This window comes from Oenanthe melanoleuca, chromosome 5 (genome assembly GCF_029582105.1).
Source record: "Oenanthe melanoleuca isolate GR-GAL-2019-014 chromosome 5, OMel1.0, whole genome shotgun sequence".
NCBI classification, from domain to species: Eukaryota; Metazoa; Chordata; class Aves; order Passeriformes; family Muscicapidae; genus Oenanthe; species Oenanthe melanoleuca.
In genome coordinates, this window is record NC_079339.1 from 41,457,791 (window position 1) to 41,479,074 (window position 21,284).

The window sequence follows — 21,284 nt, forward strand, 5'->3', positions numbered from 1 at the left end:
TGCCCCAAAATACTATAGCCCTTGTGTCAGAGCAAGACAGCATCTCTCTCCCCTAGGACCCATCCTCTTTGTTCTCATGGCACTCTGGAAATCCCACTTTGCAAACCCTTTCAAAATGTGTTTCCAGGCAGCCTGGCCATCAGCCTGTAATTATCTAGTCAGCTACTCAAGCAGAGACAGACAGACAGACAGATTTCCTAACAGGCTGGAGCCCTGACAGGAACACGACCAGGGGTGCTGAGCCTCCAGGACGTTGCTCCTCACAGCTGCCTGCACAGGAAACAGATTTCAAATGTGTCCATCCTTCTCCCACCAATCCTTCTGTTTGTACTTGGCCTTTATACTCTTCCCTCCCCCAGTCTGGGTATTTGCTATTGTTCTTATGCAGAATGTTTGCTACTGGAAATGAATAATTGCTGTCACCAGGGGCTTTCCAACTGAGGGTGTCAGTGTACACCCACAGAAAAAAATCGTGATCTGCACAATAATGGAGAACAACTAGGCTGAAGTTTATCCTACCTCTTGCTGTCAAATGTCCCTCAAAGTAAAGGGTCAGAAACAAAGAGCTGTCATTTCTGCTTTGCTTTAGAGGCTGTCAGCTGCACTGGTCTGGCCATTTATCATACAGGGTCCAGAAAAGGAGTGGGACCGGCTCATATGTATGGATTTTAAAATATCCTTAGGAAACATGTCCTTGGGCCCCTATACAGTTCATAGAATAATAGCTTCCCATGCAAGAATTACATGGAGTACATCCTGGTCTGTTAGGGGAACCACCCTGCTCCATGACTCTCAGATGCCAAAGCTAGTGTGTAAATATCCTCCCTCAGACATGGATCACACAGGACAAGCCTCTGCAGGGGCATAAATGAGTGTCTTCCTCAAAACTGCAATGTTTTCGGAAAGTCTACTTTACTCTCCTCATCTGGATATCCTAGACCTCTGCCTACAGAGGTGTGACTGTTCACACACACCAAGAGGCAGTGCTTTTGCTAAGTACATATCCTAAGACTGGGCCACATCCCTCTAAGGGTAGGACATCAAGTAACATATGACAAAATTTGTTTTATGGAAGTCTTTTTCTTATGATTAGCTTTATTAAGGTTGAGCAAAGATTTTTATTTTTCTATTAAGAAGATGCATTTACAAGTTTTTCAGTTAACAAGGATATAACATCATGAAGGAAATACCAAGTCAGAGCAACCAACAGCTCAATTGAAAAAGTACATGGCTGTATGAGTAAGCATAATGATCACAGAACCATGAAACTAGAGAGAGAAGTAGAGCACATCAATTTTACATATTTACACTTCATGGGTGCTCTTCTCCTTCTCTCCACATCACAAGGATAAATAAAGATTTACAACTAAGAGCCAACAAATAAAAAGAAAGTCAGAGAAATCTCTTTTAGCCTGAAGATTCCCCTACTTCTGCACAAAGGTCCAACCACATGGTCTCAAATGGACTAGTCTGTAGCACCCATCAAAAGAGCAGATGGAAAACCAGATGGGGTTTACCCAAGACCCAATCCAAAGCTGACAATCCAAGTTTTCTGACAGAAGTATTATTCATGTTACAGGGAATATTTGATGGACTCAGTGAGCAGAGGAAAGCTATAACTCTTCAAACTGCTTTAGTAAATAGCAGTCATAAAGTGGAATTGATAAGAGGGAATCTCAATTTAAACATGAAAAAGTAAACTATCGTGTTCTTGGGCAATTACTCCACAACCTCCTGCAAGGAAGGACAGAAGTCTGTTCATGCAGAAAAGCTAGAATCTCATATAGCCACATCAATTACCATAAGCTGATGAAGCAAGCCAGAGGATTTGCATGCATGTTTAAAGCATGTCAGAAAGAACTGCTCTATGCATGCAGTGGTGGAATTAAGGTAAATTTCTGCTGTCTTTGTAATGCTCCAGTTGCAAATCACAGCATCAAAAGACAGCAGGAAGTACTGATTAGCACTGGCACACTAGTTGTTGGTATCAATGAACTGCTGGCAAAAAACATACGAGAACTATGATCAGGTAAAGGCTATAAACACAGAGGTGATCAACCTTCTTTCAATTCCAGATTACAGAGGCAAATATGGCTTAGACTTTTTCAATGGCTACCCATACCTCTTTGTAAGAAATGTCACTACTGAAAACACCTCTCTGCTCTTTCCCTATTAATGCATTTTGGCAATCTCCAAGACTTAGTCAAGACATAGGTGGAGTGAATCACAAAAGGCTTTAATTTTCTTTACAAAAAGAAAATATTTCTTGTTCAATCCAGAGGGATAGTGTGAGCCCTTTCTGAAACTCTGATAATCTTAACTGTACTAAAATACATTACAAACTACTCAAAGTTGAACGTTTGAGAAGCTAGAGAGCAAGGCAAAAATCCTGTATGTTCTCATTGTACTTTGTTATCTTACTGGAACAGACCTCTTCATTGCTTTTGCCTCACCTGTTTGTGGGTGGGTTGATGAAGCACTGGTCCATGGTGCATCTTCAAACTGAACCCAAGCACTGATGGATGATGACAGATCAGTGCTGGGGGACACATGGTTACCAAGCACAGCAGAATCCACCTTGGGCTGCACAGCTGCCTCCTCCAGCTCTGTGCAGAAAAGGTCTTGAAATTCTCCATTTGCATTGCTGTTCTCTCCTGAGGATGTGTCTGAGGAATGAAAACATTTCACCGGAGGAGCCTCGGTGCTATCTAAAATAGAGACAACACAGAAAGATTTACAGGATTAACCATTATTTCACTGTTTTTTATTGAAACACTAAAATTTGCCATTAAATGTAGGAAATTTTCCTTCACCTAATGTAGTTTTTGGATTAACACTGGGCAGTTTTGCACTTGATTATAATAGGTGAGATTCCTCCATGGTTGGTTGGATACTGTCTTGAATTTGGAAGGACAAAACCTGTAGCAGATCTACATTACATGACACAAGGAGAGTAATTTGCCTTTTTGGTCCAAATTCTCCTATTACATGGGGTAGCAGGAGATAATTTTATCTCTGCACAAAGTGCTTCCATGTAGAAGGCAAGCTCTCCCATGCCAGATATATGACAGTAGCTGGTCTAAATCAAACAAAAGAAGTCTCACCAGTTTGAAAGAAAATCAGAGAGCTTACCTCGTGGGTGAACAGGGAGGAGCAGCTCGTCAGTGAAGGACACCCACTCGGACTGGTGGGAGGCAATGACACTTGTCAGAGATGTCATATTGGCACCAGGTCACTCATCTTCACTTGGGGATCATAAGGAGGAGGAAGCAGAATGGGAGTGATATGGTGAAGATGAGCCAATAGAGGGAAACACCTCCTTCACACTTTCTTTTCAACTGCTGTTAAAGCAAGAAAGAAGTAGATGATGTCTTTTAGAAAATTAAATGGGGGAAACTAGTGCCACCATTTTTTATAATATAGAATGTTAAAGAAATTTATGCACCACAGGCACAGTACTGTCAAAGCACTACCACCTTTGACACAGGAATGTCACCTGTGTCTAGAGAAGGGTTACACTTGAGCAACTCCTTCATATAAAGCAACTGAGGGTCTTGAAATATCTTCATGCTACAACAAATCATCACCAAAACCAGTATTCTAGTCCTTACCCAAGGAGCCATGCCTCTCATAATCCCAGCAAGAGCAGATGAGGATACTCTCCCAGGTTCAGCAAAATTTAATTATGATGTAACTTAATCCACTCCAAGCTGTCAATGTATCTTTGCCCACCTTGCTGCTTACAATGTCTAATCCCTCTCCATAGCAAGCAATAAATTGCACATTTCATTATCAATAACCTTTATGTAGCTGATTCTGAAATGAGGATGAGTGGCCAATGATCCTTATCATGGGTATAGACAGCTGCCCTCTCATCTAGCTGCACTTTCCACTCTGCTGCTTGACTGGAACTTCACATTTTGATTTTAAAAACCATCTTAGACCTTGTCCAGAGTTTAGCATGATTTTGCTGTAGCTCAGCAAATATTTTCACAGATGTGGAAACTGAATTTAGTAGGCCCTCCAATGGTATGCACCCCACACAGATCTGTGAATGTGCTAGATGGAATGGAGCACTGGAAATTGCTCTGGTTGTTAGCTAGTAACTAACAAAAAGCTAACTAACTGCTGGTCAAGTCCAGGCAGAGAAATTCTCTCTGACAAGCACCCATGACCACCTCAGTTTTGCAAACCACCACTTCAAAACTCTCAGAAGACTCTTCCTAAGGAAATATGCTAATTCTGTCCCCAGTTATCTCAAGCACTGAAGCTCTTGTTGCCATGGTATTGAAGTACTTGAAAATACTGAAATTCAGACCTGACTATTTGAAAGAGCTTTAATCAGTGTTTCTCAGCCTCCTGTCTCTCTAAAGGGTTTTTCAGGGTGGAATTTCATGCTAGTGTACAAGAGCAGATACTTCACTGAGACTTTTCTTTACCCTACATCAATTATATAAAACTAGGGGCTAAAAAGCAGACATATTTAAATGCATTCAATCTTTAAGAATTCCTGAAGGAGACAGATCATCAAATAGCTTCCAGTGTTATTATTCTCCTCCAGGACACAAAGTCCTTTGTCTGCAGAAGATAGATCAGCAATCAAGAAAGAGCTGAAAAGTTTGGAAGTCACAAACGTGCCTGACAACAAGAGGATTAGTGTTCAGTGTCTGAAGATAAATCTTTTTGAGCAGAATAAAATGCAAAATGTAGTTTCCTGCAAACACAAAAAGGGATTCCTAGATATAATCCTCATGGTTAAGTGCCTTAAGACTGATCCCCTTGCCATAGACTTTCCAGAGCCTATGGCCCCCTGACCAGCCACCCTGCACATTCTTCCCTTGTTACACAACCAGTTCCCTACTGCAGGAGGAGCAGAGGTGTTTGAGCCCTTTTCCTCCTCTGCCATGGCAGGAGCCCTGTCTCCATGCAGAGTGGGCAGGTACACCTGCCTGCCTTGAACAACATCTATTTTGGGTGCTGTTAATACAAACTTACAAAGCTAAACATAGAAGCAAGCTAAGAGGAAAAAAAACTCAGATGTTTAGGGTCATTTGGATGCCATATGAGGGAAGGAGAGGATGACCTTGGCATCTTGTTTCCCTCATGTGACCAATTAAGCTGTTTGTTTTAGGCTTGTTTAAATATCTGTAACTAAGTTTTCTTTTCCCAGACAACTGTATACTGACCTGCCCTTTCTCCTGGAAAAGTTCTGACAGAAGCACAAAGTGGCAGGAAATGAAAACAGTTTAGCCTGCCCTTGATGCATAGAGACTGTAGTAGAGCTAATTTTTAAATTATTTTTTTCTTTTTAATTTCAAGGGGAAGAAAGATATGAAAGGAGAAAAGAAAATGGACTGTTTCAGCAGTACAAATATGTGGGAGAATGATACCAACATTTTAAGATGGATTTCCTCTAGTGCCCTACTGTCCTGTCACAAACATAATTCTTAAAATAGTACTAGACAGCAAAACTAGCACTTTAAAATGAATAGTGAGGACTATAAACCCAGAAAAGCATCAGAATACTCTGCATTGAGGGTTACACAAGTTCCCTGTGACTGGAATTTTCTAGAGACTTCCCAGGTTGCTAAATAAGAGACATTGTGTTGACTTATCAGGGTTATCACACCCTTTTAGACAAGCAGCCTGAAAGAGAGGAAAGGCAGTCTGAGTAGCTAGTAACTTCAAAGATATTCAGAATAGAGGAATTTTGAGGATGCATATGTTAGTTTTTAAAAAAAAAAAAAAAAAAAAAAAAAAAGACAGGATTTTGCATTCTTTCAACATTCACAAAAAAGCCTCAATCCCATCCGCTGACCTAAATGCCTGTACAGAATTATGAATCATGTATAGCTAACACCTGTGCAAACTAGGTGGACAAAATACTTCATCCACTGATTAGTTTTCATCTCTCATTCACTCTCCAAAATCCTTTTTTGAGAAAGACCTAAGCCACTGCCACTGTGAACCAGTGAGCCTCAGCCAGCACAACAGCAGTGCCACTGTGCAGCGAGTGAACACAACGGTGCTGCAATCTGCAGAACTACTACAGAGCTAAATCTCTCCAGAAGAACCATTTGACTTGTGGGTAAACCTGAATCCTCTCTGTAACAAAGCAGTCAGCACCACTATTTAAACACTGCAGAGAGTACTTGTATGTGAATTTTGGAGTGTTCCTTCCTGTTCTGCAGACTTCTCAAATATTGCTGGCTATTTGTAGAGGAAGGAATTTTGGAACCTACTAGGACTAAGAACAAATGGATCCTTTAAACTCCAAGTGAGCTACAATTAAAGCAAAAGTTTATGCTGCACAGCCCAAACGAGAGCAGATGGAAACACATTTCTTGGAACAAGATATTACCAGGCCAGACCAGAATTATTTCTCTCTACATGAATAGGATTGTTTAGATCATTACTTCTGGATTTGTGTTATTTGTGCACTAAGCTTTTGGTGCTGAACTGGTTTAAAAAAACAGTAAGCTAATTTATCAGTTTTTTGATAAAAAAACTGTGACTCAGGAGTTTGATTATTTCCTTCTACTACAAAGTAAATACAAGGTAAAGCAGATGTTATACCTATGCATCCCAAAGATCCTTACCATCAATTCCAAGGCAGTGACTTGATCATGAGGCAAAAAAACCCTCTAAGAAGCTGAAATTTCTGCTTCAGGTGTCCATTTTTTACATTACAGTTTCACAGTGGTACATGTAAATCTGAGTGACAAGTAGGTAACAGTTATTTCCAGTTCTCCAGAAGGTAGAGATCACAGAGCTGGAACAGAACTCCTTGTCTCTTTAGTCCTCCCAGTGTTTTGATAAAACACATTATAGAAGCCCTTTTTAAAACTGATGAAGGTTCATTCTAAAATGACAAAACTGCTTTGATAATTAGAAACCTCTCATTTCAAAACTATGTAAACACAGTCTACAGCCATTTCTTCCTGTGACGTGATTATCCATCTGTCCAACTCCACTCTAGCAACAGATGAAAAGGAATATCATTGTCCTTCTCCCTTTATTTTGGTAAACCAAAACCATATATTTGAGAAAGCACATAATTATCCTGTGCCAGAAGTCTGACACTCAGCACCTTGTACAATGAGCCCTCACTTTAGGTGGGACCTTCACACACTATGTGAGTACAAACACAAACAGTAGTAATGTTGATATATAGAAATGTTTGTGGCACTATTTAGGTTTAGAAGTATCAGAAGTATCTGTAATTGCATGGTATTTTTGTAAACATACCATTCAAAGTATTTAATTGCTCATGTGTTTGGACAGAAAACTCAAACAGTTTCTCAGTAGATTTTCACTCTGCTTAGAAGAAACAAATTAGCACAGTTAATAATTTTAAGCACTAAGGGTCATTTCTCCAATTGCTTCAAGTTACATCCATAGGATGCAGGCTGCAGCCTGCTTTCTGATCACTACCCAGAGCTACTAGGTTACACTTATATGGGAAAACAGGAGAAAAAAATCAGGATAAAAATACTGAGAATAAAATTCAGTTGTTCACTTTTTTGTTTTCCAAATATAATATCAATAGCAAGATCGTGCTAAGTATATAGACTCTATTGCCTTACATGGCAGTACTATTGAAAAAAATCCTGTAATCCATACAGTGATTCTGTTCTTCTTCTTTATACACTCCCTTACAATCCCAGAAACTGAAGCATTCACTGGTTACAGCAGTTTGTATTTGATTTTGCAGGAGATCATTGTGGGAAAACAACGAGACAAGCTGTTAAATTCCACATAGAAGAGAAAAGAAACTAAGCCAAAGGGACAGTAAGAAAAGGAAAGACTCTGACCAGGGCTTTTCTTGTAACAAACAAGCTTCACTCCCACCAGGAAAGCCTCAAGGAAAAATAAGTAATTTTATCTTGACCAGGTGTTCGGCAAACCTGTACAGATGAAACTATTCTAGTAGCACGAACGGAGGAGTGATTGCTGCCTTGGGCAAATTTCCAAGTGAGAGAGAGCTCATGGCTCTTCCTCTCAGCTTGGCCTGTAAATAAACACTGACCATCAGCACATCATGATCTGAATAGCAAACAAGCTCCAAATTGGAACTCTGCTCTCCACATCAAAACCAAGTCCCAAGTACTTCAAGGTGGAACAGCATAAACAAAACACAGTGCTAAACAACAGGAAAAAAACCCCAAAACTATGAACTTGAAAACCCAATGAAATAAAAGAAGTGGATTTGGATATCATTTTTACTGGAAAAAAATAATTTACCAATCTCGCTCTAAATGCCTGAGGTAAGATTTCCTTCTGAATTACATAGATGATGACAGGAATAAAGTTATATTTGGTTGATTGTTGTATTTGTAATACTGACAATATTTTCTCTGTGCATACAGTTCTGCCAGCTTGTAAACTGCTCTGAGAAAGTGTCTGGTAAAACTCTTGTTTTAGATCTTAGGTCAATTTTACTTACTCTGATACATGCTTTTATATGAGCTCCATGACTTCAGATGTGTCTTAAGGAGCTCAGTCACTACCTGGTGCATGTAACACTCACACAAAAGTTCTCAATATGAAAGGAAGAATTAGGGCCCAAAGGGAGACAAATGGACATGCTTTATGAAACTCCTGCAGCCTCTCTGGGAGAAAGGATGGCTTTTCCCAATGTGGATTTCACCTAAATGAATGGTAACAAAAGCCTTGGCAGTGCTGTGCCTGCAGAGCCACAGCAAATCCACTTTGTGCCACTACAAGGTAAGTCATTAGTGCTGTCTCCTGGTGATTTTAGACAGAGATGGAGTGAAGGTGGAGTGAGGTACTGAAGGTGACTAGAGCCATCTGGCACACTGAGTGACAGAAAAGCAGACTGGGGATCTGTCTGAGCCAGGACCTAGCACAGCCACACTAATGCCCATTCCTAATTACTCCAACAGATACAAAGTGATCTGCCTAAACCCACACTGCAAGTCTGTGGCAGAAGCAGGGTTAAAGCTGAAGTGACCTGGCATGACCTTATTTTCTCCAGCACAGCAAGCACACATAAAACCATATGCCACAAAAACACATCCCAGCTTTCCTGGAAGCCCACAATTCAGTGACAGTAAGAGAGGAGAGTCTGTACAGGATGCATTGGTCAGAAAGTCATAAGCATCTCCCTTAGGAATATTTGCATCAAGGCTAATATCTGGAAGGTCAACAGCTGCTGTTTTCTCTGCACCAAAATTTATCTGCCACAGAAGCTCCTCTGTTTTCCACAGAGAGAGAAGACATGTAAAATGCTCCCCTGCAGGCTCTACCAGCATATTTAGGCAGTTCAGAAGGCAATAATGTCTCTCCTGTCAAGGCCATGCCTCAGAAATACTTCATGTATTCTGGATGCCTCATAACGAGAGACAGAGATTCAAAGTCTGATGCCGGAGAAAAATTGTATAACCTCTTCTATTACTTGTACACCTAAAACTTGAGAAATGTAGAAAGATGCTGTAGAAGACCAGCAGTGCAAAACAAAATAGCAATTTTTGTTTATTTATTTTTAGTATTAAAAGTAATACAGCAGGCAAAAACCAAGGGAGGATGTGAGACACAATATTTGACAGTGATAGTTCACATCACCAGTTGCATCAGGAAAACAGAAGTTCTGCATCTCAGGACTTTCATTATTGCTCACTCTGGATACAGGATTCATTCAAAGTGTAACTGAAGCCATGTCACTGCATGGGAACTTGAAGGACAACTTCCCAAACTGCCAAACTTTCAACTCAAACTAGAATCTGAGGCAACAATCAGTCAAATGCTCCTCTTACCATATAGAGCAACAATGCAATAAAACTAGACTGGGACAAGATCACAGAGGCAATGTGTCAATTTGTTTAACAGAACATTTGCATCTCTAAAATCTGGCACATTTTTCCACCCAGGCAGTATTGTACAAACAGGACAAAAAATAGAAGAATAAACCACTAATTTAAGGTTTTTCTTCCAGAAAACTAGAATAGTTCAGATCAGCAAAACTTTACTTTGTTCAGAAAACTTCTGTTGGTAATCATAGTAGGCAACAGGAAATCTAAATGCAGTAAAAGAGGAGAGGTTGCTAACATCCCCTTAGGAGAAGGTGGGTACAGGGTCCTTACTACTCTTCCTTGTTTTCTCAAGGCTTCACAGGGCAGAAGTCCAAAACAGCACCCAGATCCCAGACTTCAACACTTGCCCATTACATGTGTCACAGATTCTTCTCTGCTTCAGGATTGTGAATTTGCAATAGTCACAACTATTGCACAACACAATATGAAAAAACTGATGCTCCAATCCACAGTATGTGGAGGGAACTGTGTTTAAGAATTGATTTCTTAACCAACTATGTCATCACAGTCTGACATCACTGAAGAAAGCCATCAAGAAGTGAACACAGATCATAAAATCCTATCTACTTGTCCTTCTGTACTGGGACTAATGACAAAACAAACAGGGAAGGGAGTAAGCAATAATGAGTTTACTGGAATATCATGCTGGATGTTAAACACTCTTTTAGAAAACACACAATCTGGCTTGCTTGAAATGCCATTCTGCTCTGACAGACACTAACATTCCAGCACTGCTTATATGTATTGCAACAATTTACTGCATTTCAAGTATTCACCGTACAACTCAAAAACTGATCTTCCATCAGTAAAAGGAGGGCTAGCAGAATTCTTCCTGTGCCTCAATTTTCACCTGCTCAAATGAAATCAGGGCTTTATTTTCTGATTAAAAATAAGTGAAATGCTAGAAGACAGGTAAAAACACCTTCAGTGAAGATGGCTGGTACAATTATTTGCCATCAATCAGTGTCAGTTAAACTCTCATTTTGACTAAGACAGATGGGGGTAGAGGAAAAAAGAAACCCCAAACAAACCAAACAAAAACCTCCAAGAAAGAAAGAAAGAAAGAAGTCAAGCTCTCAAACACTAGCCACATTCAAGACAAGGGAGGAACTGAATTCTGTAGAGAGATGCTTCACTGGAGGCTGTATGCCTACAGAGAGGATGGGCATTGATCTGTCTGAGCTGTGAGTATGCACAGAACAGGAGAACAGATTCAGAGTGAGAGAAAAACACAGAATCCAACTGTGAAAGCATCAGGAAGACAAGGACTATTGAGGAAGCGATGCAGCCCTGAATGAAAGCAAAGAAGTTTCCTTGTGCTGAAAGTTGGCTCAAAAGGGTGATTAGGAACACTGAGCAAGAAAGTCATCTTCTGTTCAAGCCTTCTCTGTATTTCCATACAGCTAACAACTATTTACATATAAATAATTTCTCTATAATTGTATTTCTGTGTGACATCATTTATTACTTCTAATCTGTATCAGCAGCACCATTCCGATGAAGAGAGTTTAAAAAGGGATTTTTGTTATAAAGGAGATCCTTCTTGATTATTATAGATAAAGGCAACATTAAAATGTGAAGCTGTCTCCCAGTTTAAGGAAACCCTGCTTGATTATTTAAAACCAGACAAAACCCAATACTCTGGAAGAGATATCACAGGGAACATGCTTGCCGTAGCAGAAAATTCTTGTGATGATCCAACTGGTCTTTCCTCATTTCCAGTGTCTGAAGAGTCAAATGCAACTTAATGTAATGCCAGGAGACTGCAGTTCTTCAGGGCAACCCACAAATACCATGTTTGTTGTCACTCTCTATTTTAGACAGCCTAAATATAGCCCATTAGACATGATGGTTCTATTCCTTTAGCATGGCTACTCCTGTTTCAAGGGAATGAAAAAAACAGCTCTCGAAAAAAAAAAAAAAAGTTTGTGCAAAGATTGAATTTAAAGGTACCTCGTATTTTTTATAATATTACGAAAAATATATCTTAAGTAGAAACAGTTCCTGACAAGTCAAGTTCATACACAGTAAAAAAGAGTATGTTTGCAATTGTACTGTCTAATGCATTTGTGTCTAAGTGCATTTGTTTAGTTGTCAAAATGTAAGAATGCATAGTGTACTAGCATGATGTAGAACAGAGAGGGTATGAGAAAATCCAATTTTTGTTGTTTGGTTTTGGTGTTATTGAAGTTTTTGATGGTTTTTCTTTTACTAACACACACTAATAAGTGTTACTCTATGGTAGTACCCTGATGATAGTGCCTGTGAGACAGCCTCGTGCACTCCAAAAGAGGAATCCAAGATACATGGCCATGTATCAAGGTGCAATCTTTTAAGTGATGCAGAGGTACATGGTGTAAGTGATGCAGGCCCCTCTTGCATATGGAGGCAGCAAATCACTTGTATTTTATTACACTCAGTATTTTGATGAGGAAGCCACAACAGGGAGACAGTGCAAGTCTGATACCAACTGCAGGAAGAAGGACTGGTTGTACTTCATGCTACAGGGCATCAAATAATTAATACCAACTTATTGCACGGCTTCCATCATCTTTTAATCTGACAAAAATATCTAGTTACAAAGCATGCTGGTTGTTAAAAAAATGTACAGTATTATAGACCAAAATTCATATTTACCAGCTCCCACAGAGTGGGACAATGGCTAATCACTCAATAGTAGGGGCATTATTGTCAAAGTAAACCATCAAAACAGGAATAGCAGGGAGCACTGCATATTGTGTGCATGACAGGTGTGCAGATACCCTGGGAAGGTCCCTGGACCTCAAACCATTTGCTGGAGAAGCTTCTGCAGTGGCACTCTCTTGTATACCTAGCTTGAACCAGTGGGACACAAGTGCTGTAGCTGTGTGCAGATGCTCAGGCTACACAGAACCAAAACTAAAAAACCCCACTATTTATACATGCATGGGGGAAAAAAAATCTCCAGTTTTCACACAGGCATAGAAATATGATTCAATCCTTCAAAATTCCATGTCTTGAGAATATATAATAATTTAGTTGGATACACCAAATCAGTACTGGAAAAGAGAAGGGGAGGAGAAAGGGGAGGAGAAATGTGCAGCAAGACATTTCCATGTTCTTTCCTTCTCAAATAGCTGATAAGTATTTTATTATTTAATCGTAGAATCATAAAACGCTAAAGATGAAAGGGACCTTCAAGATCACCCAGTTCCAACCCCTGTCATGGGCAGGGACACCTTATTCAACCTGGCCCTGAACACTGCCAGGGTTAGGGCATCCACAACTTCTCTGGGCAACCTGTTCCAGCATCCTCTCAGTAAAGAATTTCTTCCTAATGTCTAACCTAAATTCCCCCTATTTCAATTTTTATCCACTGCTCCTTGTCTTATCACTACAGCTCCTAATGAAGAGGAAATCATGTAAAGTTTAACTGCAGTAGGTGACTAGCCATTCTATGTAGCTAGAACTGTGCTCTCCTTCTGCATTATGCATGTGGAAACTTAGAGAGTAAGAGGAGAGTCACGTGGTAAGAGAACTGAAGTCCTGAACATATTCCAGCTCTCAGCTGGGCTTGGGTAATGCTGAATTCCAAATTTTTAGACAAGAATTTAATTCATGTTACGTTTCTGAGTGCTGTCAGATATTGTGTAACTTTCTTCTTTCTGGTTAATGCATGACCTCTTCTGTGTTATGCAAGAGCTTTAGTAGAGCAACCGTGTAAAAAACCCCACAAAAACACAAGATCAAAAACCACCAAAGAAGCCCCAATATTTCCTTTCCATCCAAGCCACCACAAGTTTATAACAGGTTTACTGTTGCCTTGAAAACTCTAGTGTAGTCAGGAAAACAAAGAAAAAAGGACTTTATGAAACTTCACTCACTTCATTGAACAAAACAACATAAAGCACTGGGGATGGATGCTGGGCACTCAGGCCATACCAGCAAAGCCTTTCTTCATTAAAGGTTTGGAATCTGAATATCCTGCCTGTGCAGCCCCTCCTAGATAACACTCCCAGCAGTGCAGTGTGTTGGACAGCATGGCTGCTTTCTGAACCTGCTCTGGGAATGGAAGCAATGCAGTCAGGTCACCCCACCTCCCACCCAGCCTTACATAGCCAAAAGTGACCATGGTTATTCTGTTCCTCAGCCCACAATGAGTCTCAGTAGCACAGCAATATGATAGGTGGAAATATTCATGGCAATGCTAATGTAGTGTTACTGCTCTCTTGGCAGCTCTGGGGAGGCTGAATCCAGCTAACCTCTGGCAAGGGCTGCCATACCCAGTGGACAAGTTTTGGCACTGGGATACAGACAAGTAGATTTTAAAATATTTGAGGTATTTACTTCCTCCTTCATAAAGGCACAGGCCCACAAAGGGACAGAGACACTCTGTTACCAAGACTCACTCTGCCAGAGCTGTAAATTTGACACATAATTCACACACACACAAAAGCATGTTAGAAATTACTGAAAAATAGCAGAATTGGAAGAATTATTGTGGGGTTTTTTTTGTTTGTTTTTTTTTTTTTTTTTAAAGACAAATTTTCTGAAAACAAAGGATTATTCCTTGAAAGTTATTGCCTGTTTCAGTGTCACTGAAGAGCTAATGTAGCTGTTTGGAGCTGCAGCTCCCAAAGGTCTCTGGCCACCCTCAATCAGCCTCAGCTCCAAGCACATTCGTTATCAATAGCCTAGACTGGATATAGGGAGAATCTGCAAACTTTTTTGGAAAAAAAATAGTTGAATGCTGGTATCAAACTCTGAGCCCACATATAGTATATAACTAATGTAGCTGCCTCCATTCAGAAATATGGGACAATTAAACTGCAGAGGTCAGAGATGTGTTATTTAGGAGAGGAAAGCCCAAATCTGCCAAATTTATTCTATCTGTTTTATCCTCTTCAGTGCCACTTGAGATTCTGGTTGTGAATGCCCCCAAAAGTAACCCATGGACCTGAGATCTCACTCCTCATGCTAAACTTATGTACTGGATAAATGAGGAAAAATTTGGGAGCATGCACCTGATGTTTCTAGCATGTATAATTTTTATATATAGAATATAAGCTTTAGCCAGGTAAATACTTGAACTGTGGTGAACTTGAAACAACCCAGCAAGGATCAGAGAGAAAGGAGAATTTCTGTTGGCAAGTTTCTGTCATTAGGAGCAGCTGGCAACTAAACAGCAACTAATCATTAAACTTCCTAGGCCAAATTCTTCCTTACAGCTATTCAATTGAAACTGCCCTATTAGAAAATAAACAGGCCTTGTGCTGCGGAGCTTGACCAGCTCTGGTTTCAGTTTTGCAGCTAGTAATACTTTTTCTCTTCAAAAATGCTTAGTAGAGGCTTTTTCATGCATTTCCATCACCCACACAACCACAAAACCACCATGAAGTTCTGCAAAATAGTACCTTCTATTCACCAGAGGCCCCTGATTCAGATAGCAAAATTACTGTATCGTGTAGCCACCCCCTATTTCAAAATTAAATTGAAGATAATTCCTTCATTTCATTTCACAGCTGGCAAACCCAAGAGCCCACAGAGAGAACTGGTTTCTATAAATATTCATGTCTATAAATGCCAACTAAAACTTGGCCTAAAAGAGCATAATGAATTAAGAAACAGCTCAGCAAAAATACATCCTTTCTCTCTAGCTCACCAGGCAGGTCTGCTCTTGGAGCAGGAGCTCCACTTTGAATCTCAGCTCTGAAGCACACTGTCTGCTCTTTGAATATCAGCATAGTGTTGAACTACTGAGCACCACTGTAGGATCCTGAAGCACACTGGTCAGTTCTGCCCTCTGTTTCAAGCTGAGGAGTCCTGCTGAGACATTTAGTTCAGTTACCTTAACAAAGCAAGATGAATCACACCTCCCTTAACTCCAGACACCCCTCCAGACATCTGAGATAATCACCTGATGCTCTGCCTACAGTCATCAGAAGGAACACAACACCTCCACAGGGTTCTTTGCCTGATCTGTTTTCAAATGAGGTGAATCCCTCTCCAAGGAGAGTATGGTGACTAACTCAAACTTGTATGTCTTTTTCACACCTAAGAGTGCAAACCTCAAGGAAGTCTTACACACATTTCAAGACATCTCACTGTGGCTGACTGACAAACCTTAATATATCACTGCTGAGAAATATTTTCAGTATTATGGGAAATACTTCCTGTCAAAACAGCACCTATTGAAGGATTTTTGGGATTGATGAGAGTAAAAGCTCTTTAATTTTATGGTTTCCCTTCAGAAACTGTACCTCTATAGAACTGATGTATAAGAAAGCTGTACATTCCAGTAATCTTCTTCTTTTAGATTATTTCCTATTAAAAAAGCACTATTTGTTTCTATGTTTATCTAGGGGACATATTGCCCTAGCGTTGATGTCTGCTATTAATGCTATTAATGCTTTTTTTGTGGTTTTTACTTATAATTTTCTCCAAAATGATCCTGTAGACTGAATTTGCATTAGAACTTGGAGCATTAAATGAGCTCCTCCTTCTGCTCAGTTTCATCCCAAACAGAATCAGTTTATGTGTTTCAAGATGCAAACTGAACTGCAGAAATGCAGGTAATCAGGCCATTGATTTTAAAAGTGAATTCCTGCTCTAAATGTGTACTTATGTATTTGCACACATATTTTTTTCAGAAAAGACAAGAAATCTGGAACACTGATATGTGCTTCATGATATTGCCACAGGATTGCATCTTTTCAATTTTTTCAGTCACAATTTCTGCAATTTTACCTCCCTTTCAGTTTTGAAAAAAATAGGACATTCCATATCATTCACTTTACTTGAATATTTAGAAGACAGTGAAAATTGATGGCAGAAGTCCATAGGGGATACATAATCCCTTCCTGGGAAACAGTCTTACCTTATCTACCAGACACCTGTAGATGGATTTCTGGCCCTGTTTAAGGTCCTGGTAAACCTTCATTCCCTACAAGGAGCAAAGATTTAATCCCTGAAGTTTCCAAATGTACAAGCTGAGTCGTAAGGCTTCTAATTTCCTAGGACTCAAATTCTTGTGGTCATAATTACAGCTACAGTCTTGAAGACAACACATGCTCAAAGCCGACACGTACAAAGACAGGCATTCCTTCCTTGAGGTTAACCACTTGTGAAGTTATTACATCCATTAGCAGGATTCACAGTCCTGTAAGAAAACATCCGTCATGACAGACTCCAAAGAAAAGCACCAACACATCTGAGAACAAAATAGTCTGGTTTTGCAGTTGAGTACCTTTTTTTGTGTGTGTGTGTAATGCAGCTAATAGTTCAGACAAATTGGCCAAGAATTGCCTTTTGAAGGTTGTCTTCTCCTAGCTGACCTGCAGAGTGAGTCTAAGTGATTGTCTTAGATAAACACAACTTCTAGATTGCAAAGACTGTTAGAAGATTGCCATCACCATTTGAATTCTTATAGTTCTATACCTTAGTTCCTAATGATCTTTTTGGTTTTCCAGCTTCCAAAGAGAAAGCTGATGGCGCTGCAAAGACGGCCTATGACAGGACTTCAACAATTCAAAACTGATTCTGCTAGCTTACTGTACAAAGCCTCAGTGCAATACCTGGGTTAAAAGCTGCATGAAGAAAGGGTACTACCAGGAGCCAAGTGTCAGAGCAGGAGAATCCACAAGCCATGACCTTATAGCTGATGCCACCTTGGAAACTGTCTCACTGACTGGAAAAGTCACTGCTTTGGGGGCAACAGAAGCCTTGCAGAGCAAAACACCTTGAGAGGTTTGTAACACCCTTAGATACCACTTCTCATCTTCACTTGCTGATGCCAGACTTGAGATAGCTGAAAATTACAGACTCCATGAACATGATGTATTTAGCCCACTCACAATATGGTTTTAACCCACACACAGTCTGGGTTTCTCAACCAGGGAACTGCACCAGCTGCTAGCTCTTAACAAGATAGCTGGCAAGGCAGCACAAACTCGACATGGGGAGTTGGGCACTACTGAGATGTAGCTGTTACCTTTTTACCTTGCCTCCCTTGGGTTGTAATCTAAATCAACCACACAGAATATTAATTATGCCACTATGAGGGAGTAAGGGATACAAGGAACTCAAGTTAAGAAAGCTTGCAGCTAAAGAGCAAAGTATGCTCTTCTGTTCTTAAAGATAATGAAGGACACAAATTATAAGATCATACAACTAGTCAGAACTGAGATACACTGCATCATGTGAGAGAAATAAAAATATGACCCTTTTCTCTTACTGGAAAGTTTAAAGGTCATGCTCCTGACGACACTGATATTTTAAAAATAATTTAAAAGCCAAAACTATAAAAGAGCAGAGATCACTAAAGTTGCCAGCTGTATTCCTACATATGAGGAAATCTGTATGTTAGATCTGCTAGGGAGTTACTGTTACTCACTTTATTCTTTAAAGCATCATAGGAATATAATGAAAAGCCATTAATAATATACAGGAAAGGTCAAAGATTTACCTGAAAAAAAGTATGATATAACAAAGTAATTCATAGAAAACACTGCTTTAAATTATAATCAACTGAATCTGAAATTTTTTGGAGAAGAGACAACCTAACCACCAGGAAACTAAGTATTTAGTAAAGTCTGATGTGTTGCATAACCCCGCATAACACATCCCACGGAGATGTGGGAAATTTCTCTTCAAGCTTTTTGGGGCTAACACAAACTTTATCAAAATAAACCTATTTATTTGGACAATATTAAGGCAAAGCCCAGATCTCACTTGTCTGTGTAATGCAAGGTATGTTTCTTTCACCTTGGCAGAGAAAAGAAATAACAAAATCAGTCACATGCCAAAAGCGAACACAATCATTTTTCCAAGCAACCAGTAGTTTGAAATTTACTTGCTCAGACTAGTAAGTTTGCAAAATACACATTTCACAGAAGACAAGAATGATTCATATCTGATTGACAAGTACAGAAATGCCAAGTTTGCCAAATTTCTGCCTTACTAAAAGTACCGTCAGACCAATACTGCAATATTATCCTAAGGATATTTCCCAGCAAAAGGCACAACTAAAAGTATGAGAAGCCACGAGCTGCAAAGCATCACCCGATCTAGTCAAGCAATCAAGCGTTTTTTAAACTTTTGTGTCTCGGGAAACCTGAAGTCTCAAAAAGATTAAGGCATGGGAAAAAGAATCAGAAAAGTTGAGGCTGATTACAAGCAATGAATCCACAAAACAACAAAAATCACCAGAGAAAAATGGAGATGCAGTACAGAAAGAATGTTTAACACATGAACTAAACAAAGAAGAGAAAAAGCTGATCGCATATCAACACAAAAATCCACTTTGCATGGAAATATGTAATTTGAGCATTTTAAACCTACAATTTACATATCGTATTCAAACGCGACAACAGAAAGATGAGCGAGCGATTTTTGTTTGCCTTGCACTATCCGAACCGCAGGCAAGCGCTCCAAAAGCAGCACAATTCAGCGGACCCAGGCAAGAAGAAAACCCAAACCGTGAGTAATTACTCGGAGCAGCTGAGGGGTAGGTGGATACGAGCAGCTTCCCTGTGCTGCTGCTAATGCGCGTTAACCCTTGGGCAGCCGGAGGGCACCGAGCCGCTCGCCCGGGCACAGCCGCGCATCCCGGGGCGCTGGGCCGCCCGGCACCAGCCCCTCCGCGGAGAACGGCCCGGAGGGGAACGAGCTCCGAGGGGAGCGGCTCCACAGCGGTACGGATGGTCCGCCTGCGAGCGGAGCCACGACCGCGGCGGGGAAAGGGCTGGAGCGCGGAGGGGAACCTCGGCTCCGTCGGGGCGCGCAGCCGAGGGGGCCCCGCTCCGCCGGCAGCGAGGGGCGGGCGGCAGCCCCAGCTCCGCCAGCAGGGCCACCCGCCTTCGCTTTAGAGTTCCAGTTTGCGATGTCCTCCGCCCGCCAGCCCCGAGCCGCGGCCCCCTTCCCCGGCGCTCTGAAGGCAGCGCACGGCCCCGCGCACCTACCGGCGGGCGCGCTGCTCCCGGGCGCTGTGGGCGCGCTCCCGGCCCGGCCCGCCCGCGCCGCCGCCATCGGGCGCTCCCGCGGCGGCCGCGCCGCAGTGCCGGGCCCGCCCCGCCCCGCCCCGCGCGGCCGCGCTCTGCCCCGCCGGCCCCGCGCACAGGTGGCGGCGGACGGGCTCCCCAAAATGACCCCTTCGACTCTACTAGGGCATCGCTTCTACGTGCCATTCAAAGGCGATGGACTTTGCCGTCTCCGCTCACCCACGGGCAAAAATAAATAGCAATGTGCAAATAACAGTCGCTAACGCAAACAAAATAGCCTTTTGCTCGGGGTTAGTCAACAGGCATGCTTAAATACAATGCTATTTATCTGTAACTGGTGACTTCGTGTACACACTCTTAGCACCAATTAACAGGCAACGCACTTTTTTTTTGGACCCTGATGAATTTCATGGATTATGGATTAGGAAGGCATAAGAAAGTTAATACAATGTCTATGAACCAAATTGTGTTCAAGCTGTTAAACTATAAGAGCATTACAAACCTAATAATATCAACAGTATGATAATATTAATCTTATTTCTGCCTTTAAATAGTTCAGAAAGCAATTTGCATATTGAAATATCTTTATGGAGGAATTAACATCTAACCCCAGTATAATTCCGAGACTCCAGCTGAAGGGAGCTTATGCAAAATGAACATGTGCATCTTTAGCCCAAACGTGAGCACAGATGTGTACATTTACATCCATTAGCAGATTCAGAGAATCAAGTCACCAAAGACCTTCGTAAAAATTGAACCTTGCAAGCTGAGAACATTAACAATTCTTAAGAAACACTGTAATAACAGCCTTAATCAGTAATGGAGACTGACTGCAAAAAGAAAAAAAAAAAGTTGCGGTTTTATTCTTCTCCGTGTGAACTATGAGGTTTTTTTTTTTTTTGTTTTTTTTTTTTAAGTGCAGACACTGAGAAAATCTCCAATGCAAAGTGTAAGATAACCATGTAATTACAACTGATGTTACACTCCAGAGCGCAGCACGTGTGGTTCACCGGATTGTTTTGAAGGAGTTTCCAAAGGGGGTCCTGGTGCAGAGCGGTGTCGGGGAACACAGTACAGAGAACATTCGAACCGAAGCCCAAAGCCCCGTGGCACAAGCAGGGGACATCGCGTGTACCAAAGCACCGACACGAGTGCCAGCTAGAGGTGACTGAGAGAAAACAGCATACAACTTGCACATTCCCCAACGAGACTTGAACTCCTGTCTTATCCAGCAGCAGATGTCGATTGCCCAGACAAAGCCAAGCACCTGGAAGATGTTTGTTGAATTATCTGCCATGGGCCCAAATCGGTTTAGGCTCACACTCATTTACATGTGTACAGGGTAAATTCAACAAGGATATGAATAGTTCTACTCAGGTACAACTAGTGCCTTTGTTTCTTCTCAGGATTGTTTAATGAGCTAAAAGAACTACAGATTAGTTCTCACTGTTTCCCTTTATCTTTTCCATCTTTA

At 41.0% G+C, this 21,284-nt stretch overlaps 1 protein-coding gene across 5 annotated transcripts in view; it reads right to left on the bottom strand.

Annotated features, from left to right (window-relative positions):
* STON2 (stonin 2) overlaps positions 1–19,843 on the bottom strand; it is a 70,872-nt gene extending 51,029 nt beyond the window's left edge. Inside the window, exons 1-3 of one of the 5 annotated variants that reach the window (XM_056491983.1) lie at positions 19,772–19,843; positions 3,133–3,341; positions 2,454–2,708 (exon numbers count right to left, since the gene is read on the bottom strand). In XM_056491983.1, the coding sequence (XP_056347958.1) occupies positions 2,454–2,708; positions 3,133–3,220 (343 nt within the window). In that variant the 5' untranslated portion in view covers positions 3,221–3,341; positions 19,772–19,843. The other 4 variants (XM_056491985.1, XM_056491987.1, XM_056491984.1 and 1 more) reach the window with 4 other exon arrangements.
* Positions 19,844–21,284: the final 1,441 nt, after the last annotated feature.